Source organism: Hibiscus syriacus, unplaced genomic scaffold (assembly GCF_006381635.1).
Source record: "Hibiscus syriacus cultivar Baekdansim isolate YM2019G1 unplaced genomic scaffold, ASM638163v2 tig00110890_pilon, whole genome shotgun sequence".
NCBI classification, from domain to species: Eukaryota; Viridiplantae; Streptophyta; class Magnoliopsida; order Malvales; family Malvaceae; genus Hibiscus; species Hibiscus syriacus.
In genome coordinates, this window is record NW_024062900.1 from 441,785 (window position 1) to 463,688 (window position 21,904).

The following is a 21,904-nucleotide window of genomic DNA, read 5'->3' on the forward strand; positions in this document are numbered from 1 at the left end:
AGCTTCCACCGAAATTTTAAATTGCCAATTCACCCCCCTCTTGGCCATATTCGTCGATCGATTAACTCAATAATATTTCATATGATTTTTAAGCATCATTTTATATTAGCTTGTTCATATAATTGTTCGAAGTATGATTAAATGTGTATGTTGATATAACAATTTTATTATTTTTCTTAATTATATTTAAATATAAAATTTATAAGTCTTGACTAATCCAGTAAGAATACTTTATATAAGTGTTGATGATATGACAATATGTTACATGTATATATATTATATATAATAAATCTTTTTTAAAAATTTTATTTTTTATAACTTATAAGTTACCATTTTATAAGTTACTATTTATATTTAATTTCTTTTAATTTTTAATATTATTTATAGAATTTTTAAAATATATATTTTTTATTTTTAAAATTTTAAATATTTGAATATCTTTTTATTTAAAATTTAATTTTTTTATTTTTCGAAATTAAATAAGTTATTTAACTAAAAAATAGTTTGACCATTGAACAAGATGAAAAAAAAATCAATTTAGTTAATCTGTCACGTCAGCAACGTGAACCACCACATCAACACCACAACGATCAACGATGAAAAACGTTAGTAAAATGATTACATTGAGTTTATTTTTCTGAGTTTGAAAACCACATTAGGTGAAAAATAATTTGAGGAATACATTGTCTTCTTTCAAAAGTACAAGGGTTTTTGATGATATCTTTTTGTCAAAATAAAATGATTAATAAATGTTAAACAATAATTAAAAGTAAAATCCAAATATTAATTTTTAAATTTATTTTTAAATGATCATTTAAAAATTTTATTTAATTTTTCCACTTTTAAATAAAAAAATTTTAAAAAAATATTTTTCATAAAATTATTCAAAATCATAAAATATACCCTCATTTGTTAATCATTTTTCGAGAGCTGTGAAAACAAACATAACCTTAGTGTCTGTTTGTTTGGCTGTAATTGACTTTTTGGAAAATGAATTATTGGAATTTGAATTACTGGAATTTGAATTCTGGAAAATGAATTACATTTATGGAAAACGTTTTCTGGAAAATGAATTACATTTTTCTGAAAAACATCTGAAAAACGTTTTATGATGTTTGGCGTTTTTCAGATGTTTGGAAGATGTTATTTAAATTTTTTTCCACTAGATGATGAGTTTTTTAAAAACTATTTATTACAAATATTAAATACAATAAATAATATTATTTATCATAAAACTTAATATTAATATTAAATATTATTTTTATAATTTTATTAATAAAAATATTAATATTGATATATTTAGTGAAATAAAAATATTATAAATTATATTAATTATTTATTAAAGTAATAGTGTTATATTATATTTTAAAAATATTAATTAGTATATTTTAAATATCTTTATTAAAATATTATTATATTAATATTACATATATAAATAATATTATACATTATTAAATATATAAAAAATTATTATATATTTATTAAAATAAAAATATAATATCTTATATTATTATAATATAATTAATTATTTTATTATAATATTAAAAATATAATATTATATTATTAGAAATATTAATAAATATATTTTAAATATTTTAATAATGAATATTTTGATGAAAATAATATTAAAATATTTTATTAATATTAAATTCATAAAATAAAATTATTTTGAGTTTTTATTTTTTGAAGTGAAAAGTTCGAAAAATAACTTACGGAAAATCAGACTGTAAGTCATTTTCCAGAAAACACAAAAGAAATTATGTTGACCAGGAAAATAAATTACGTTGACCAACCAGTTTTCCTCCAACCAAACACTGAAAAACATTTTTCAAAAAACGAATTACGAAAAACAAACACGAGAAAACATTTTTCAAAAAATAAATTACTTAAAACAAACGCAAAATTTCAGAGAAAAACCAATTCTATAATTCATTTTACGGCAAATAAACATACCATTAACGACGAAGGCAAACAAAATGAAATTCATAAAATACGCCGTTACTATTTCCGCACAAGTTAGCAAAACCCTTGTCTTACAAAAAAAAAAACTTTTTTTAATTAAATTCAATGTATTTTTATTTGAATTTTAAAAAGCTAAAAATAAACGTAATTACCTCGCCATTGTCTTTCTCTCTCCAACACACCAAAGAAGGCCACTACCGCCGGCATCGCCACCACGTCCGCCATTCTCACGACGTCCGTGTGGGAAACGAATCCACCCGCTCCTTTTCCTTTTCTTCCTCGGACTTAATTCAGAATTTTGTATTCTCTAAGAAGGAAATTTCAAAATTCTTTCTCTAAAAGATCAACTTTTTCAAACCTTCTCCCCGATCATTTGACCCTTTGTCCTGACAGCCAAGCAGCTGAGGAAAAACCACTATCGATCATACTCTTCTGTCTTCTGTCTCCTCTGAATTAGGGTTTCTGCTTTTCTCTACCACTGTGATTCCCCAAGAGGGGTTCAGCAGTGAGAGCAATACGGGTAGTGGATTAGCGAAGCGCTTCCGAATTCGCTCAGGTGAGAGAGAATTGAGGTTGTCTATGAAGTTTTTAGAATATTCTAGGGTTTTGTATTAGATTTCAAGACTTTCTACTTGATAATTTGGTTTCGATTTCCCAAACTACGCAGCGTAATTAGGTTTTAGGATGGTAGATTGATAACGATGGTGAGGCTTCTAGGACTGAGTCGAGGAGAATCGGATGAGTCACCTCGTGAAATCATAACCTCCAGGACTCCTCTGACAAGCGAGTCAGGTGAAAACGGATGGCTCATCAGATTCTTTGACTCGGCGTTTTTCTGTGAGTGGATCGCCGTTAGCTATCTTTACAAGCATGATCATGCTGGGGTACGAGATTATCTATGTAACAGGATGTACACGCTTCCATTATCTGGAATTGAAAGCTATCTGTTCCAGATTTGTTACATGATGGTACATAAGCCAAGCCCTTCATTGGATAAGTTCGTTATCGATATGTGCGCAAAATCACTGAAAATGGCAATGAAAGTGCATTGGTTTTTGTTGGCTGAGTTGGAGGATTCTGATGATAATGAGGGGATTAATAGGATTCAAGAAAAGTGTCAAATTGCTGCTACTTTGATGGGTGAGTGGCCTCCCCTTGTTCGGCCACCCAATGCAGGTTCAAGTCCAGGGAGTAAAAATAAAGTTTTGAATCGATTCCTGTCCTCAAAGCAGCTGTTTTTGTCGTTGACTTCGCCTTCTCCACAGAGATCAGTATCATTGTCCTCCCCCTCTTCAGGAAACCATTTGCAGGAAGATGGTAATCAATTGTTGTCCCCAGAGGAGAATAAGATTTTTAAAAAGTTTATTCCAAGTCCTAAAGTCAGAGATGCCTTGTTGTTTAGGAAGTCAGCTGAGAAGGATGAAGAGGAGAATGAAAAGGATGGGTTTTTCAAGAGGATTTTGAGGGACAGCAGAGGGGGAGAGGATGAGGAGTTAACATCAAGTTCAGATGGGTTCTTTAAGAGGCTTTTAAAGGATAGTAAAGGAGAGGAGGAAGAAATGACTTCAAGCTCTGAAGGGTTTTTTAAGAAATTGTTTCGAGATAGTAAGAGTGATTCTGAAGAAAAAATGGTTTCTAAGCCAGCAGAAGATGATGAGAAAGAGGGGTTCTTTAAGAAGTTATTTAAAGATAAATTTGAGGATAAGAAAGATGTAAATGATAGAATTGATGATGTACATATGGTGAACACTGCAGAAAAAGCTTCTAAAGCAGGTGAAGATGATGAAAAGGAGGGTTTTTTCCGTAAACTTTTCAAGGATAAATCGGAGGAAAAGAAAGAAGGGAATGATAAGAATGATGATGTAAATGATAGAATTGATGATGTAAATATGGTGAATTCTGCTGAAAAGGCTTCAAAATCAGGTGAATATGATGAAAAGGAGGGTTTTTTCCGAAAACTTTTCAAGGATAAATCTGAGGAAAAGAAAGACGGGAATGATAAGAATGATGATGGTGAGGAAGAAGATTCTTCAGATTTTTCACTGTTCAGAAAACTGTTCAGAGTGCATCCTGAAGAGAATAAAACTAGTACAGCAAATGAATGCAGCAACAGTGACAGTTTGTTTGAGAGCAGTCCAGGTACTGAGAACTTCTTCCGCAAACTATTTAGGGACCGGGATCGATCAATCGAAGATTCAGAGCTGTTCAATTCAAAGAAGCATAAAGAGGTTTGTTCACTTTTTTTTGACATGTCTTCATGCTTCAAGGTCTATTCATTTTTAGTCCTTTGGTTTCCAATATATGCACCCATGATACATCAACTTTCAATGTTACACTCTTATCATTAGTCCAAAGTCCCTTATCCACACATTCCCATTGGATTGGTTTAAACAATCCTCTCATCATATCATATGGATGGTCTTATGTGAGCTTTGTGTTTTTAATTTGATGCAATAGACTTTGTGAAAGATAAATATCAGATTATTTGTTTTATGTTGGGGCCACGATTGGAAAAATAGAGCTTAGTAATCTTTCAGTTCATTTGACATGGGTGTCAGATGTGGGTGCTTCAAGAAAAATGAAGAGGTGTTGGAGTTGCATAAGATGGACTATTATAATTAAATGATAGAAAATATCATAAAAGATATGGATTTTTTTTACCGAGAAATTTTCCTTTATTTATTTTTGGAGAAGGATTTGAAGCAAGAGTTTTACTGCTTTCATGTGATTTTATTGCTCTTTATTTTTCATTATTATTGTTGTTTACTGGAATTGCTCCTGGGAATTCATGTTAATTTTCTGTGCCCAAAATTTAGCAGAAGCATCCTGGTTCACCTAAGCAACAGAATGATAGATCGAACTCCAAACCTCCTCTTTCACATAATTCTGTTTCTCAATTACGAAAAGGGGCTTATCACGATTCATTGGATTTTGTATTGTCATTATGTGACACATCATATGGCTTGGTGGATGTTTTTCCTATTGAAGATCGCAGAACTGCTCTTCTTGAGGTGGTTTCCTCATTTCAAAGTTTAATCAATTCTTCAATTAATTTATGAAATATTCTGCTAGGATGTTATCTGACATGTTAATTGATATTTTTGCCTCCTAGTCACTTGCAGAGATTAATTCACATCTAGTTGAGGCCCAAAACAATGGAGGTACGTATTTATTTGCGATGAATTTGATCAAAGCAATGGCATTGAGTGACATTATTTTTATTCACTTATGATTTCCAATGTGAATTGGTGACTGGAATTTACAACTATATGTTTACTTGTCATTTGGATTATGACTCCATAAAACCTTTTGCGGTGATGTATAAACCTTTTTATTTTTTAGTTGTTATATTTCATTTGCATGTTCATATGATCTGTTTGAAAGGGGTAAACTTTTATTGGTTTCTGTTGACAATGTTTTTGCTGCATGGTCTTATCCGCTAAAGAGGAAACCTATATAACAATTTTGAGATGTTAGGATCTTCTTTATGTTGGAGTGCTAGACATTTTTACTGAGGTTGAAATTTAGTTTATGATCTTGCTTTCTCATTTTTATAACCATTTCTTGCAATCTTCCGTCAAGTGAATACATCATTTAATTGATGCTCCTCCTTCCAATGTTCGTTGAGATACTCTCTTGTATTTCAACAGATATGAAGGGGTTTTTTCATGAGACCTCCCTTTCTTATAAAAAAATCATTTAATTGATGCGTTTCATTGAGTTGGAAGCAATTTATTTTGGTGTCCTGAAATATATTTTCATTTTCCTCTTACTCCCACCTTGTACTATTCCTTCTTTCTGAGTACTTATTCTTTCATTCAAATGAGAAACATGGGTAAATTAGTGAGAAGACGTGTGTTCTGCTTATGGTGATATTGGTTGTGAATATGTAATATCTACAATTGAGGGTTTGTGTTGGTATCTTATGCAAATTGGGTTGGGTTGCCCCTTTTGTACTTGGGTCTATCTTGGTTCCTAGGCATTTTGGGAGGGGTTGATCTCAGATTAATCTGCGGGTGAACCAATCTGATCTTGCTCAACTTTTCTTCTTATGTAAAGTAAGAAAAGTTCCTTAGAAGAGATTTCTGTGATAAATTTTCAATATTTTAATACACTGAAAAGTGTTACAATACTTGGATTCAATCAAACATGCAATGTACAAGTAATCAATGCTTGGAAATAGGAAGTGGAAATTTTAATTATTTATGTTGTTAATTTAATGGAGAAATAAACAACACAAATGTACCTGGCCAAGCCATAATAACCTGGTTAAATAGCAGAGCACAGTGAATTCCGTGATTGGCTGATTGGTTTGTAATTTGGTGACACTAGTTGCGTAGTAATATTATGCTTTCACATTGTTAATGAAATTTACCATGCAATTAGAGCTTTTCTTTTTTCTTTTTTGGGATATTAAGCCATTCAAACTTTAAGGCTTTGTTTTTGGCTATGATAAACTTTCTGCATCATTAATTGGCAGTTAACCTGCATTTCCATTGTTACTTTACTTTTGATTTATTGAGTGAACTGGATTGTTTGTAATATATTGCTTCATTACCCTTATTTGAGTATCCCTGGGAATACTTTTAGGAGTTTGCTTTCCAATGGGAAAAGGGATTTATCGTGTGGTTCATATTCCTGAAGATGAAGCTGTTCTTTTGAATTCTAGGGAAAAAGCTCCTTACCTGATATGCTTTGAAGTTCTGAAATTTGAATTGCCGAGGTAAGTTTTGAGTCAATTGCCCATGTGACCTAGATGCAATCTCGGTTTTTCAAGTTACTGAAGAAAACTTATACATAACTCAAATGAACTAAGTGTGGTTTCTAAATCCTTCTCCCAAATCTTATTTTAGCAGTACAAAGGACGCAACTAATGCTCAGAAACTTTTTAGAGGTGGAATCCCTTTAGCAAATGGTGATGCATTACTCCAAAAGCCGCCTCCATGGGCTTATCCTTTATGGACTGCTCAAGAGGCATATCGTAATAGTAGTGATAGGATGTCAAGTTCCACTGCACAAGCCATTGACCAAGCAATGACACATAAGTCCGATGCAAAAGTGAAATTTGTCAATGTGCGCTTCTCTGTAGAAAAGCAATCAATCAATACGTTGGGGAGTATTGATGCACCTGATCCACAGTGTGGTGTGAATCGTTGCAATTTGAATGCTCTTTCAGTTCAGGGCGGACGAGATTTAACTCAAACAATAGAAGATGTTTGTGCTAGTGATATGGAGTGGGTAAGGGTGGTCCTGACTGCAGATCCTGGGCTCCGAATGGAAGATATTGAGGGGCAGGGGCGACCACGTCGGAAGGAGCATCGTCGTGTTCCAAGTACAGTTGCCATAGAGGAAGTAAAGGTGGGAATGCAATTATATATATTTGAAGTAGATGACATCATTTTATCATGGTTAAAATATTAAGTCTGCAAATTTTTATGTGCATGTTTTTATGTAAGGGTGGGTGTCTTATTTTGTTTTGACATTATTTTTGTTAATAGTTAAGGTATTAACCCAGAGGTTTGTGCGTGCCTGCTTAGAGCAATTTTGGGCTTTTCAGTGTCACATACCTAGATATCTGAACTTGATCTGTCTTGGGCTGTTCAGTTTTGTTAGTTTATGTTTTTCTTCTTGTTTGTAGAATCATAGTTAAGTCCTTGAAGGCTTATAAGTGAGTAAGATTTTAACTACCAAATTATTCATGGCACATTTTAGCTTGTCTGACATCATGGTGAATTATTGTCAATGTAAAAGTCCTCTTGATATTGCATCCTAGTTTGACATGAAAGCATGACCATTTCATTAGTGACATGTTTTACCTGGGAGCATACTTTATACAATCTCCGTTTAGTCCTAGATTTGGTTTTGTTAATGCTCTAGGTTAGATTGGTTAAGAGCTTCTATCGACTGAAGAATATGTATAAGGTATGATCTGTAAGTTGTTAAAATATGTTATAATATGCACAGAATATGCTAGTAGCCTATGGGGGGATTTTTCCATTCTCATGTGCTGATACCAAGTTAAATATTGGGAGATATGTTGCTTTAGCCAGTAACAATTTAATCAAATATTGTCAAGGGTGTCTATTCTTTATCATCATCATGGTTTTATTGTAAAAGTTTTCGTAGATGCTTATTTACTTTAAGACCTTTTTTAAATCATTCTCAGAAGTATAAAGTTTAATAGAGGAATAAATGTTTTTGATTCAGTCTTTTGGCTTATATTAATTTGAAATGAGTTTCCTTCATAAATTTATTTAATTTGTGTCCCATTTTAGATGCTACTACTGAAACATAAAATTGTTGTACAGGCAGCTGCTGCAAAGGGAGAAGCTCCTCCTGGACTCCCTTTGAAAGGGGCTGGTCAGGATTCATCAGATGCACAGCCAAGGGTAATATTGGTGAAACTGAAGATCTCTCTCTCTCTCTCTCCTTTTTTTTTCTTTTCCTTGAAACTTTGTAAATTCCACTAGGCTAATGGGGGTGTGCCTAAAGCTGGTGATGCATTATCTGGAGAACTTTGGGAGGTGAAGAAGGAGAGAATACGGAAAGCTTCGATATATGGGAAATTATCTGGTTGGGACTTGCGTTCTGTAAGTTCTGCTCATAATCAATTTCTCTTTTAGCTTCTTTACTTCCATTAGCATTGTGGTTGTATGTGCCTAATTATTTGCAGAATGGTTTTATCTCTGCATAACTCTCTTAGCAATTTTATTTTTATCATGCTTCTCCTGCAAGACTAACCAATTACATATGTACATGTCATCATATCATTACTTATCTTAATGCTAGTGTAACATATATACATCCAATCATAGTGGCTAGTCTTGTAAGTGGGTATATACGTGTTCTCTTTTCTGTGATGTTCCATTATTAGTGTCTGCTAGTTCTAACTGCTGTTGTGATGGCGTTTCTTTTGTGATATTTTTCTTTTAGAGCGCCTTATAGTAATTTTTCTGCGGTGTGTTTAGACTTTTTTCTCCCCGGTCAGATATTTCAGATCATACGTTATAGATATACTTTTCTTCAGCATTTGTTGTAGCAATGTTGTTTTTTCAATTGGCTTGACGAGGAGGGTCTTTTTCCAAGGTTATACTTTTCTTCAGCATTTGTTGTAGCAATGTTGTTTTTTCAATTGGCTTGACGAGGAGGGTCTTTTTCCAAGGTTAAGGATTGCTTTGTGGAGCTCTTTCCTCTTTTTTTTGGTATTTGACTTCTGTAATAATGGTCTGTCTCCAAAATCATTCCTGTTGAGATGTTTGAAAAGTTTGTTCCCAACTGGAAGCCAAAGATCAACAATTTTCTTCCACTTGAAAACCCCGTACTGTAACATTCATCTCTTGTTACAAAAGGAACCAAATAAGTTTTTCCATTTATGAGAAATTGAACTAGAATATCCTACTTGTAATGGCTGTTATAATAGTTATAATAAACATTTCAAAGAGGAAAACTTTTATAGGGACTAGGGAGTAGTTGCCATGAGATCTTGAGATTTAGTACTGTAGGAATATACGTTTCAGGAACTATATTAAATTAGGAATGCTTTTAATAGGATTTTCTGAATATTTCTTGTAGTTACAATCCCTTACTTTAAGGGATTATATCTTTCCCTATAATTAGTTTATTTCCTATCTTAAAGTTTCATTTGATAGAGATATAGCTTGTATATAAATATGTAACAAATCCTATTGATTATAGCATGGAATAACATAGAATTACTCTGATTTCTCACATGGTATCAGATTAGGTTTCGACCATTCTAAATCCTAATCGACGGCCAATACTTCTTCCTCTTCTTCTACTGAGATTACCTTTTCTTCTTCTACTCAGTCCACCTCAACCTCTGCCACTACTATTTCTAATTTCACCAAGGAACAAATTGCAGATCTTCAGAGGATGTTTAGTCAATTAGCAGGGCCTCGAGCGGGTAATCTAGCCATGTTTGAACCAGAAGGTAAAACTTTTCCTATAGCTCTTCTTTCTCAATAGTTGACCCCCACTTGGGTCTTTGAATCTGGGGCTTCATATCACATGATTGGCAACAGGACATTGTTTAAAACTTTTTCAGCTACATTTGGTAGGGCTATTAAAACTGCAGATGGTTCCCTTTCCCAGATTCATGAACATGGTTCTATCTCTCTCAATAAGAATCTGCTTCTTGATAATGTCCTTTTTGTTCCTAATCTTGCTTGCAACCTCATACCTGTCAGTAAACTTTCGAAGGATCTAAATTGTCATATCAATTTTAGTGAATCTGGATGTACTTTGCAGGCACTGGACATGAAAAAGATGATTGGCAATGCTAGCTTGCACAATGGCCTCTATATCATAAATGACCCTCCTTCAACTTTCGAACAACCACCTCCTACTTCTATCACAGCCTTAGAAAAAATTGATACCGTTATGTTATGGCATTTTAGGTCAAGCCATCCTAGTTTTCAATATCTAGCAAAGTTTTATCCTTATCTTTTTATTAATAAAAAGCCACATTTGTTTAAATGTCATATTTGTTCTCTTGTTAAAAATTCCAAAGCATCCTATTCACCATCTAAATATAAGCCTTCATGCTCTTTTTCTTTGATCCATAGTGACATTTGGGGCCCTTCTAGAGTGAAGAATGCTAATGGCTGTAAGTGGTTCATTACATTTATTGATGACTATAGTAGACTAACTTGGACTTATTTAATGAGAGACAAATCTGAAACTTCTGTCATATTTGAGAGATTTTATACCATGGGTGACACCCAATTTCACTCCAATTTCAGTATCCTATTCACCAACAACGTTCCAACCTACTTGTGGGGAGAGGCCTTGTTAATTGCCACATATTTAATAAATCGTACGCCTAGTAAGGTTTTGAATTTCCATACTCAATCCATTTTCTTAGAGAGTTACCTCCACTTCAAGCCTATTTCTTCTATTTTACCTCTTAAAGTCTTTGGCTGCACTGTTTTTATCCATAATTCTACTCCTAATAGGTCCAAGTTCGATCCTAGAACCCTAAAATGCGTTTTGGTAGGGTATTCCTCACTAAAGAAGGGTTATAAATGCTATCATCCACCTTCTAAACGATTTTATGTCGCTATGGATCTAACATTTTTTGAACAGGACCCCTATTTTCCTAAAGCTGAAATTCAGGGGGAGACATGGAATGATTTTCAGCCTTATCATCAACATCAGGTAACCTCTCTTAATTTTTCAATACCTTCAGATTTGTCACCTTCAAATCCACCTTTGTTACCTACACCTACTACCTTTCCTTCCATACCTTTAGATTCTTCTACACCCACTCCTAATAATCATCCTAATACTTCCAAAACTACACCTCCAAAACAGCTTCTGATTTACACAAGAAAAAAGAAAACTACACCTGAGGCTATTGTGCAATCTGATACTTGCCAAGAGTTGGATTTAGGTCCAGCTGCTAATGTGGAAGAAGAAGGAAATGAGTACAGTAAGTCCGCTTCTCCTAATCTTGATGATTTTCCTATTGCCATTAGAAAGGGAGTAAGACAATGAACTAAACACCCTATTCAAAGATTTGCTGGTTACAACTCTTTATTTCCGTCTTTCCAAGTCTTTATAGCTAGCTTGAATGAAGAACAAATCCCCTCAAATATTGACGAAGCATTAAAGGATCCTAAATGGAGAAGGGCTGTTGAAGAGGAAATTAGTGCACTCCAGAAGAATGCTACATGGACTATAACAGACCTTCCATAAGGAAAAAAACCTGTTGGCTGTAAATAGATCTTTGTTGTGAAATATAATTCTAATGGAAGTGTACAGAGATACAAAACAAGACTAGTGGCTAAAGGATATACACAAACCTATGGTGTAGATTTTACAAAGACTTTTGCTCTCGTGGCTAAACTCAATACAGTTCGGGTACTACTAAGTCTTGCTGTTAACCATGACTAGAAACTACATCAACTTGATGTTAAAAATGCCTTTCTCAATGGCAAACTCAAGGAGGAGGTATGTATGAAGGCACCACCTAGTTTGGAGTCTATTGAAAGATATTAGAAAGTGTGCAAGCTTAATAGGTCACTATATGGGCTAAAATAGTCCCCTAGGGCCTGGTTTGAAAGGTTTGCCGAAGTGATCCTAAGAAATGGCTACAGGCAGTCCCTTACCGATCATACACTCTTTATCAAGAAAAATTCTAGGAACAAAAGAGCTATCCTAATTGTGTATGTGGATGACATAATCCTAACTGGAGATGACGATGAGGAAATTAGCAGTTTAAAAACACTCCTAAACAAGGAATTTGAAACTAAGGACTTAAGAAAGTTGAGATACTTCCTAAGTATGGAGGTTGCAAGATCTAAAAGAGGGGCTTGTGATCAACCAAAGAAAGTATGTTCTTGACTTACTCAATGAAGCAGGTTTTTTAGGGTGTAAGCCAGCAAATACACCAATGGAAGCCAGCCTGAGATTCAACAAGGAGGCAGCAAGCTCCTTAGCAGATAAAGATAGATTTCAAAGGTTAGTGGGAAAGCTAATATACTTGTTATTAACCAGGCCGGATATAACTTTTTCAGGAAATGTAATTAGTCAACACATGGGTAATCCCAATGAAGAACACATGGCAACAAATAACAAGATTCTGAAGTACTTGAAGAAAACTCCTGGACATGGTTTAATGTTCAAAAAGTCACAAGACAGATCTGTGAAAGTCTTTATAGACTCTAGCTGGGCAGGGAACTTAACAGAAAAGAGATCTACTAGTGGCTATTGCACATTTGTGTGGGGAAACCTTGTTACTTGGAGAAGTAAGAAACAATCAGTTATTTAAAGAAGTAGTGCTGAGCCAGAATTTAGAGCCTTGGCATTGGGAATGTGTGAAGGAATCTGGATACTTAAGCTGCTAAAAGAATTATACCCTGAACAAGAAGATTGTTTTGAAGTTCTTTGTGACACTCAATCCGCAATTCAGATCGCCAAAAATCCAGTTCAACATGATAGAACAAAACATGTTGAAATTGATAGGCACTTCATTTTAGAGAAAGTAAATAAAGGGACAGTTGTTGTATCTTACATCCCTTCAGAAGGACAATTAGCAGACATGTTTACAAAGGCCTTATCAAAACATGTATTTGACAATTTTGTATCCAAGCTAGTATTATACAATGTATATTCTCCAGCTTGAGGGGGAGTGTAGGAATATACGTGTCAGGAAATAGATTAAATTAGGAATTCTTTTTAATAGGATTTTGTGAATATTTCTTGTAGTTACAGTCCCTTACTAAGGGATTATATCTTTCCCTAGAATTAGTTTCTTTCCTATCTTAAATTTTCCTTAGATAGAGATATAGCTTTTATATAAATATGTAACAAATCCTATTGATTATAGCATGGAATATCAGAGAATTACTCTGATTTCTCACAAGTACATAGATGGGTTTGGGACTTTTGGTTTGTGAAGTTTGTGGACATAATTTTAATATGTCAAGGTCGACATTGACAGAAAAGAGAGTAGAAAATAACATGGAAAAAGTCTATTTGTAAGAGAAAGGAGGAAGGGACAGTTCGGAGTGGTGATGAAAAATGAGAGAAGGAGAAAGAAGCTGTTCATGTTGAAGTGAAGCAAGGGAGGAAGGGGGAGATTGAAGGAGAGGCAAAAGGTTGGCCTGGCGGTATTTGATTGTATGGTAATGAATTGGCTTTGAGTAGCTGACTAGCTGCCGAAGGTAAGGAGTAAGTTGGTTTTGTCGTGGGAGAAAGGTGAAATGTCTTTAAACTTAAGAGAATGTCGAAGACAATTTCTGGAAGCCATTTTTACTAAACAAACAAACCTTCGTTCTGTTTGTTTTCATTTCATTGCTTCCTTTAAACGGCACCATGTCACCGCTTAGCGCTTCAAATGGATAATACTAACCTTAATTGTTTATCTAGTCCCAATGATGCAGCTGTAGAGATGCTTGTTTGATTACAAGAAATAATTTATTGGTCCTACAGAAGACACTAGTCCTGAAGCTTAGAATCTGATATAGTGTTTTTTCAATGAAATATGTGGGTGAGTCAATTTACAACTAATTGGTGTTGGATCACTGGGGAATAGGTCAACTAATTCTTTTATTTATAGCTTTGACATGAACCTTTTTTTTGTCCTTTTTCCATGTATTTGACATTAATTTGATTGTGTAAGGCATTTAATATTATCATTTTGGTGTAAGTCTGACGTTTTCGGTGAATGTTACTTAATTCTTTACTATTTGTTTCTTCCTATTATGTGCTATTTAGTTTGGTTTAAGTAAATATGACCCCTATGTTATTTGTATCATGAAGGTTATTGTAAAGAGTGGGGATGATTGTAGGCAAGAGCATCTTGCTGTGCAGCTTATCTCTCATTTTTATGGTATGTCCCTTTATTACAATTTTTGTGCTTCTTTTCTCCCAATATTCTTTTCTCATTTGCTTTGTGTCCAACCTAGTTGCTGTATAACCTTCAGCTTTTGGAGTCACGTTTCCGTCTACATGCACAAAATGATATGAGAAAATGTCAATGCAGTAAATTTCCTTTTTCCCCTTCAGAAAGGGAGACATAACTCTGTATGCACAAAGATGATTAAGAATGTATGATGTTCAATAAACTATAAAAATTACATTCATAGGTGTATTATGTATAACTATTTCACATTAGTGATCTCAGAACCGATTGTTCCATTATCATGGTTGGTTGAAGTGTGCGTTTATGGTTTTAAATGACAGATATATTCCAAGAAGCAGGTCTTCCTCTATGGTTGCGTCCTTATGAAATTTTGGTTACATCTTCTTACACAGCTCTTATTGAAACAATTCCAGATACGGTAACATAAACCTTTTCTGTTCAACCGACTGGATTGCATCTATGATGGAAACTTTGGCTGTTTAAATGGTAATAGCTTTGCTGTTTTCTGCAGGCCTCTCTTCATTCTATCAAAAGTAGATATCCTAATCTATCAAGTTTACGTGAATTCTTTGCTGCTAAATATCAGGAAAATTCTCCAAGTTTTAAACTGGCACAGGTAATCCAGTGGCAAAGGGGCAGGTCTCTTACTCTCTCCTGCTATTTTGTTTGTTGGCAAGTTCGTTCTTATATTTAAAATAATTGCCACGTTTTACGAAGGAGTTTTGGCTTTATATTTAAGCTTTTAGGAGTGTGGTTGGACCATCAAGAGGAGTCAGAATTTACTACTATTTCTCTTTTTACCCTGGAGAAAAGTTATTTTTCTGTATTACTGCAGATACTACGATTGTAATGCTCTAGTAATTGAAAGGAATGTTGTTAAATAATAGAAGACAGGAACATTCCTTTCCACTTCTATGCTATTTTAGAGTTTAAGACATCAAATTTGGCTTTTGTCATCATGTACAATTTCCTACTCTTTTTTAAGCTGCAGTGTGATCTACATATTATGCTATTTTGAAGTTCTTTTTTTCTGAGTTACCTTAAGGTTACTTTCATTTTGAGGTTATTGACAAATCTTGCTAGCCGATGACAGTTACCTAGTAGCATATGTTGACTGCTTGATGTGCTGGGTTCTGATTTGTGCAAATTATCTTGATATTTGCAAGTAGGTGGATCAATCTTGTTGGTGTCTTTTGTTTAGTAATAAAATTTGTGATTGCGATACACTTCTTGATTAACTTCACTGGTCAAATCCAAGCCTTGTGTGATAATGGGATGTAGGAGCAAGATACATTAGTTGCAGTTTTCCATCGGATGGTAATCTATTACTCCTCTTTGGAATGCTGTAATGTGTACAAGTTTGTTTTAGGAAGATGAACCTTTCTGTGGTTTGCTGATTGGTTGACACTATTCAAAGAGTCATGTGAAGGGTATTCTGTTAATATGCTTTGTTATCTTGCATGCTTATGTCCTATATTTTATTAGCTGAAGTTAATGAAATACCAGGTTTCACTCTCTTTGTTTTTGGTGCTTTTTTATGCACTAGATTGAGTTTGTAGTTTGCTATTTTTGGTTGTGCTCTTAAAATTTCTAGTTTGATTCGTAATTGTGTTTCTTTAATGTTTTAATCAGTCAAATTATGATGTTATTTTTTCTATTGAAGGTGCTCAGATATACTTTTGTTGAATGTTTCTATTGCTCATATTAAGGTTATTTGATTGCAGAGAAATTTTGTTGAAAGTATGGCTGGGTATTCCCTTGTGTGCTATCTTCTGCAGGTATATATGGTTTCTTTCGCTTTATTTTGTCGATTCAATGCACAAATTTGGCATCATGGAATAGAAACTTTTAAGAGGTTAAAGAAATGAATAAGATTGATTGAATGGCAGATGTCACTTTCTAAATGCCGTTATATTGTGTTGGTGGTTTTGTTTTGTACTGAAAGCATACTAAACATCATTTGATTCTTGGTGACTATAAATTTAATGAGCTAGTATGTTATATACTTTTTATTTATTTATTATTTTCCAATTTATCCATGTGTAGGTGAAGGATAGGCATAATGGAAATCTGCTACTGGATGAAGAAGGTCACATAATACATATAGATTTTGGCTTCATGCTCTCCAATTCACCTGGTGGTGTAAATTTTGAGAGTGCACCATTCAAATTAACCCGTGAACTTCTTGAGGTAAGTCTGCTGAACATGAGGATCTATCTTATAGCTCATTTTTTGTTTGTCCAACACTATTCTATCAGTTACTCGATTTGCTCTTAATGCTTTATTGTTGGCTGTTCTAGGTCATGGATTCTGATGCCGAGGGAGTTCCGAGTGAATTTTTTGACTACTTTAAGGTATTTAAGCCCTTCCTATCTCTGTTTAAGGCCTGTGTGGTTTGTTCACTCTCTTAACACAAGTTTGTGACTGGTGTTATGCACACCAAGGTATAGCAAATTAGCAGAAATTGTTGGAAGTTGCTTGCTTACTGAAAATAAATGTTATTTAAAACATGAAGTAAATGATAAAGACATATCAATGCTTACTAAAACACCGATGTGTCAAGCTTTATGTAATACTTTAATCTTTCTTATTTCATAAATCTTAAACCAAGTTGGTCTGTACTAAATGAACATACTAAAAGACCAGCTTTATGTAATATGGTATACTCTTTCTTCTTATTTCATAGATCTTAAAACCAAGTTGGTCTGTACTAAATGAAATTCCAGCTTTTAATTAGTAAATATGCTTGTGCTAAATTGATGCTGATATCTTTACCCCTTAAATTCAGGTATTATGCATTCAAGGCTTCCTAACCTGCCGTAAACATGCAGAGCGCATAATTCTTCTTGTTGAAATGTTGCAGGTAACATGCTATGGTTTATTGCTGGTCATACTATATTTTTGTACATAATCATAACATGAGACCAGATTCGGGTAGTTTTCTTACTGAGCTTTGAAAGTTTTCCAAAGTGGCCCCTGCCTCCTGGTTAACTTGCCTATGCCTGTCACCAATGTTCTTGTAACAACTACTTATAAATCATGATAATTAGAGAATGGAATAAGGACGATCTGTACTTCTCCGAGGCTGTTAGTCACTTACAATTCACTGAGCCTGGTTGTATCTTGCTGACTAACACAATATATATAGTTAGGAAAATGAAGAAAGGTTGAGCTGTCTACCAAGATATATTAGTAATATGCAAGGCTGGAGAAATAACATATATGCTCAAGATGTTTTCATTTTTTGTGTTAGGATTCTGGTTACCCATGCTTCAAAGGTGGCCCTCGAGCAATACAGAACTTGAGAAAACGGTTCCACTTAAGTCTGACAGAAGAGGTTTGTTGTCTTAAGCTTTGTATCCATTTTTAATACCGCCCTGCATTTAATCTTGATGGTGGTTATCTGTTGGTTTCTTGCAGCAATGTGTGTCGTTGGTGCTTTCCCTGATCAGCAGCAGTTTAGATGCATGGCGGACGCGGCAGTATGATTATTATCAACGGGTTTTGAATGGAATATTGTGAATTCAAATTAGATTTGTTGCCCTATTGTTGCATGTTTGCTAAAATCAGACTAGTGAAGATTTTCATACGAAAAAGATATTCGTGTTATATAAGGATGGTTCGCTATGCGATGGCTTCAAAGTTTTTCTGCAGGATATAATTCTTTTTATGAGGGTGAAGGATTTGTGGCCCGTCTTACATTGGTTTGAGAATTTGTAATTGTATCGGCGTATATGAACATAAGAAGGCTAGCAGGCAAACTTTTCCATATCAGAGCTCTCTTCATTTCTTCTGGCTCTTGGTGATTAAATTACTAGGAGTTACTCGGACATCGAATACTGTACATAGTGATTCGAACATGGACATGAACATAAAGGTAAGAGGTAGCTCTGAAATTAGGTGTTTACAGGTTGAAACAGCAGATACATCAAAACTTGCACCAGTTTGCCATGGATAATATGATTTTGTACATGCGACATTCCCGTTTAAAGACGATGCATTTTCGGAATAAAATGATGGATGACAATGCATGCATGCTATAAGTAAAGTCTGGTTCGTCAAGGTTTAAATCATGGCGTGTCTTTCCCTGTTGTAATTTCTCCCTTTACATGCATAGTGTTTCTCGGCAAGTAAAGGATGCTTGATTGTAACATATGACATTATTCATCACATTTTCTTCAGTGTGAGGTTTGTTCATTAGAAACTCATATGGCAGAGTTGTTTGCTTTGGATATATTTTGTTCGAGTTGATTTTATTTTTGGCTTAAGGGATAAAGCAGTCCCTCTATTGGCTTTTCATCCAAATAGATTTTTATATGTTAAAAATGTATCAAAAATGTTCTTTCACTAACGGAATCTATTTTTGGTTTTCAATAAAATATAATTTAATTATACATGTAAAAATATGTTTATATATAAATATGATTTTTTTATTAGTCTGAAATTATAAGGTAGTATCTATTTGTTTTAACAATTGATAATGTTTAAAACCTGTAGGCATAACTACTTGAATCCGAAATTTCGAAGGAGAATAATACTCTCTTAACTATTGAGATCACTCAATAAGTTTGTGTAAATATAGAATTTTAAAATTAAAGATAACATTATTCTTCAATTTGTATTAAATAATTAATTTAACTTTTCATGAAAAATATACTTGGTTTGATTCTTGAACTTATGAAATATATTGCACGAACTAACTAATTTTAGTGGTTAAAGGAATTGTTGTTATTCTTAGAGGCTACATGTTCGAATACTAACAATTACAAGGGTGATTGGACATTTATTATCAAAAGATTGAAATGATTTTAAATTTAATGAGGGTTTATTTTGGCGAATTGGATTTGATAGTACTTGTAGTATATTTGATGATGTCTGGGGAGATCCAAAGTTGTTTCACTTCAAGGGAGCTATTATGTTTCCTCTGATATTTCTATTTATTGTCGTGATTTGATGTTTTTAGGAACTAACTCTTGGAATGAACTTGTGATTCACAGGTTGTTCACTTCCGAGGACGTTTTACAAATTCTAAATGTTGTTATTACACATGTTATGAGAATGTAATTGTTTGGGGCAATCATGATTCAGACATCTATTCTGTTAGGTCTGGCTATTGGTGGCTTCAGCGTTGTTCACATGATAATGAATGGATGTTGAAGCTATGGAGGATTATAGCTAAACTGAAAATTCTTCCAAAAATTTCAACCTTCTTGGATTTTGGTGTCGACGACTAAAGCACTTCATCATGAGTACTTGCGTGTAATGGCTTTAGATCGGATGCATGAGAATCCTTTCATTCAACACAATAGATGGATACGTCGTGCACCAAGTGTGATTAAGATAAATTTTGATGGTGCATTTGATAGCAATAGGCGTCTGGCTTCTATTGGGGTGGTAGCTCGTGATCATAATGTTTCGGTGTAAGGGGGTTTGGCGCAAGTCTCTGGAAGCTGTGCTGATCCTACTGGGAAAGGATGGTTGGATGTGTAGTTTGAATCTGATTCTCAGATACTTGTGAATAAAATTACACGGGACTTAGATGACATCTCGATATTGGGTATTTTTATTCAAGAAGCTCGTGTTGTTTTTTAAGCTAATCCTAGATTTCATATTACATATATCAATCGAGAATATAATCATGTTGCTCATGCTCTCGCTAGCTGGGCTAGTTGTTCTAGTAGTGCATTATTCTTTGATTCGGTTTGTCCCGATATCATTGCTAGTGTCATTAGTAAAGATGTAATTACTTCTTGATTAATGGAATTTTGGGCACTCTTTTCCCCTTATTAGGATTAGAAGGGGTTTTTAATGAGACCCATATTATTTTCAAAAAAAAAATGTAAACTTTAACCTAATAGATAAGGAAAGAATAAATGCAACATAACTTTTTAAAAGATGTGAGATTTTAGTTAATTTTTAGGTAAACTACATCAATGATCACTAATGTTTGGGTTAGTGTTCTTTTTCACCACTGATGTTTGAAAAGTCACAAATCAGTCACTAATGTTATCATTTGTTACAAATTGATTACTAACGTTATCGTTTTTTATAAATTAGTCACTAAAAAATCGTTACTGCAGCAACAAAATGCTGATGTGGCACTTTAAATCAATCGACTCAACATATTTGACCAAATGTTTGACTCTTCTTCTTCTTCAACCCATGTTTCCAGTTATCCAAATCGTAGGTGGTGTAGTGTTTACAGAATACAACAACCTTGAGTGGAGAAGGGTTGGCATGATCGTTGGCTTGTTTTAAACCTCGAACATAACTCGACCTGTATTTGTTGCTCAACAATGGATCCTCCCCTGGTAGAATATGTTGATGTTTGGTGACCAAAATATTAGCCCCGCCAATCCAACATTGTACATTGCTCTAGCTTCCGTCGAGGCCACCTTGCCGATTGTTTCAAACATCGAAATGTTGAACGAAGCCGCGGTCAATATGACTTGAGGAAAGCTCGTCGCTCCTAGCACTAGACTGCTAAACTTAGTGTCGTAACCCGAACCGTAATCGACACAAAACAATGCCAAAAAATCAAGAAACCAACAACGAAAAAAACATTACGGATAATTTTTTATGACCTTCTCTTCTGATTTTCAGACAACTTGAAACTGTGTCTGCTACAATGTTTGTTTCACCATGAAAACATGTTTGAAGCTTGTTCTGTTTCGTTTCACATATGCACAACGTTGATTAACATGTGCTGTCCCGTGATAGGAAAATAGGTTAAGATGCATTAATGATTAAATAGTATTAAAAATTTTGTTTTCTTTGTCAAATCCAATAAAGTATTTTTCAAGTGAATAATACTTCTAAAAGCAAGAAGGGAATTCGAATCCGAGATGGAAATTCTTGATGAAAAAGTGTACGTTAAGAAAGCTGTGATAATTATCAAAACACAGTACACAAAGGGAAGAAACATGGGTTGAAGAAGAAAAAGAAGAAGAAGAAGAAGAAGAGTCAAATAGTTGGTCAAATAAGACGAGTCAGTTGGATTAACGTGTCATGTCAATATTTCGTTATTGTAGTAACGATTTGTTAACAGCTTTTAACGAAGAATGACCAATTTGTAATAAACGATAATGCTAGTAACTAATTTGTAACAAATGCTAACATTAGTGACCGATTTGTGATTTTTCAAATATTAGTGGTGAAAATGATTATTAACCCAAATATTAGTGACCATTGGCATAGTTTACCCTTAATTTTTTATGTAATATATAAATAAAAATTAATAATTTTAAAATAAGAACAATATAAAAGATATGATAAATTACAGGGTTAACTACTTCAAATACCACTAACCTTTAGGCCGGAGCTCGTTTATGTTACTGTCGTTTCAATTTTGTCAATTTTAATATTCACGTTTATGTTTAACTGCAATAATATCACTTCACCGTTAATCCATTAACGATACGATGACATGATTACTTTGCAATGTGACGATAATGATGTAACTCAAAAAATAAAAACGACATTATTTTGGATTAACTTTTTTGATGCTCAAAAAACCAAATCGACGTTGTTTTATTAGTCTTTTGAAGAAAAATT

At 33.8% G+C, this 21,904-nt stretch overlaps 1 protein-coding gene across 4 annotated transcripts; it reads left to right on the forward strand.

Annotated features, from left to right (window-relative positions):
• The first annotated feature begins 2,133 nt into the window (after positions 1-2,133).
• On the forward strand, positions 2,134-18,003 carry LOC120144560 (phosphatidylinositol 4-kinase beta 1-like). Of its 4 annotated transcripts, none has more exons than XM_039158601.1 (16): positions 2,134-4,190; positions 4,779-4,973; positions 5,075-5,123; positions 6,553-6,685; positions 6,816-7,320; positions 8,271-8,351; positions 8,433-8,552; positions 14,248-14,317; positions 14,671-14,768; positions 14,862-14,966; positions 16,075-16,128; positions 16,397-16,540; positions 16,651-16,704; positions 17,139-17,213; positions 17,604-17,687; positions 17,771-18,003. In XM_039158601.1, the coding sequence occupies exons 1-16, from the start codon at positions 2,664-2,666 to the stop codon at positions 17,870-17,872; spliced, it is 3,396 nt and encodes a 1,131-aa protein (XP_039014532.1). In that variant the 5' UTR covers positions 2,134-2,663; the 3' UTR covers positions 17,873-18,003. The 4 variants fall into 4 exon arrangements, with proteins under 4 accessions (XP_039014532.1, XP_039014534.1, XP_039014533.1 ...); XM_039158603.1 differs by having other exon boundaries at positions 6,819-7,320; XM_039158602.1 differs by having other exon boundaries at positions 4,782-4,973.
• Positions 18,004-21,904: the final 3,901 nt, after the last annotated feature.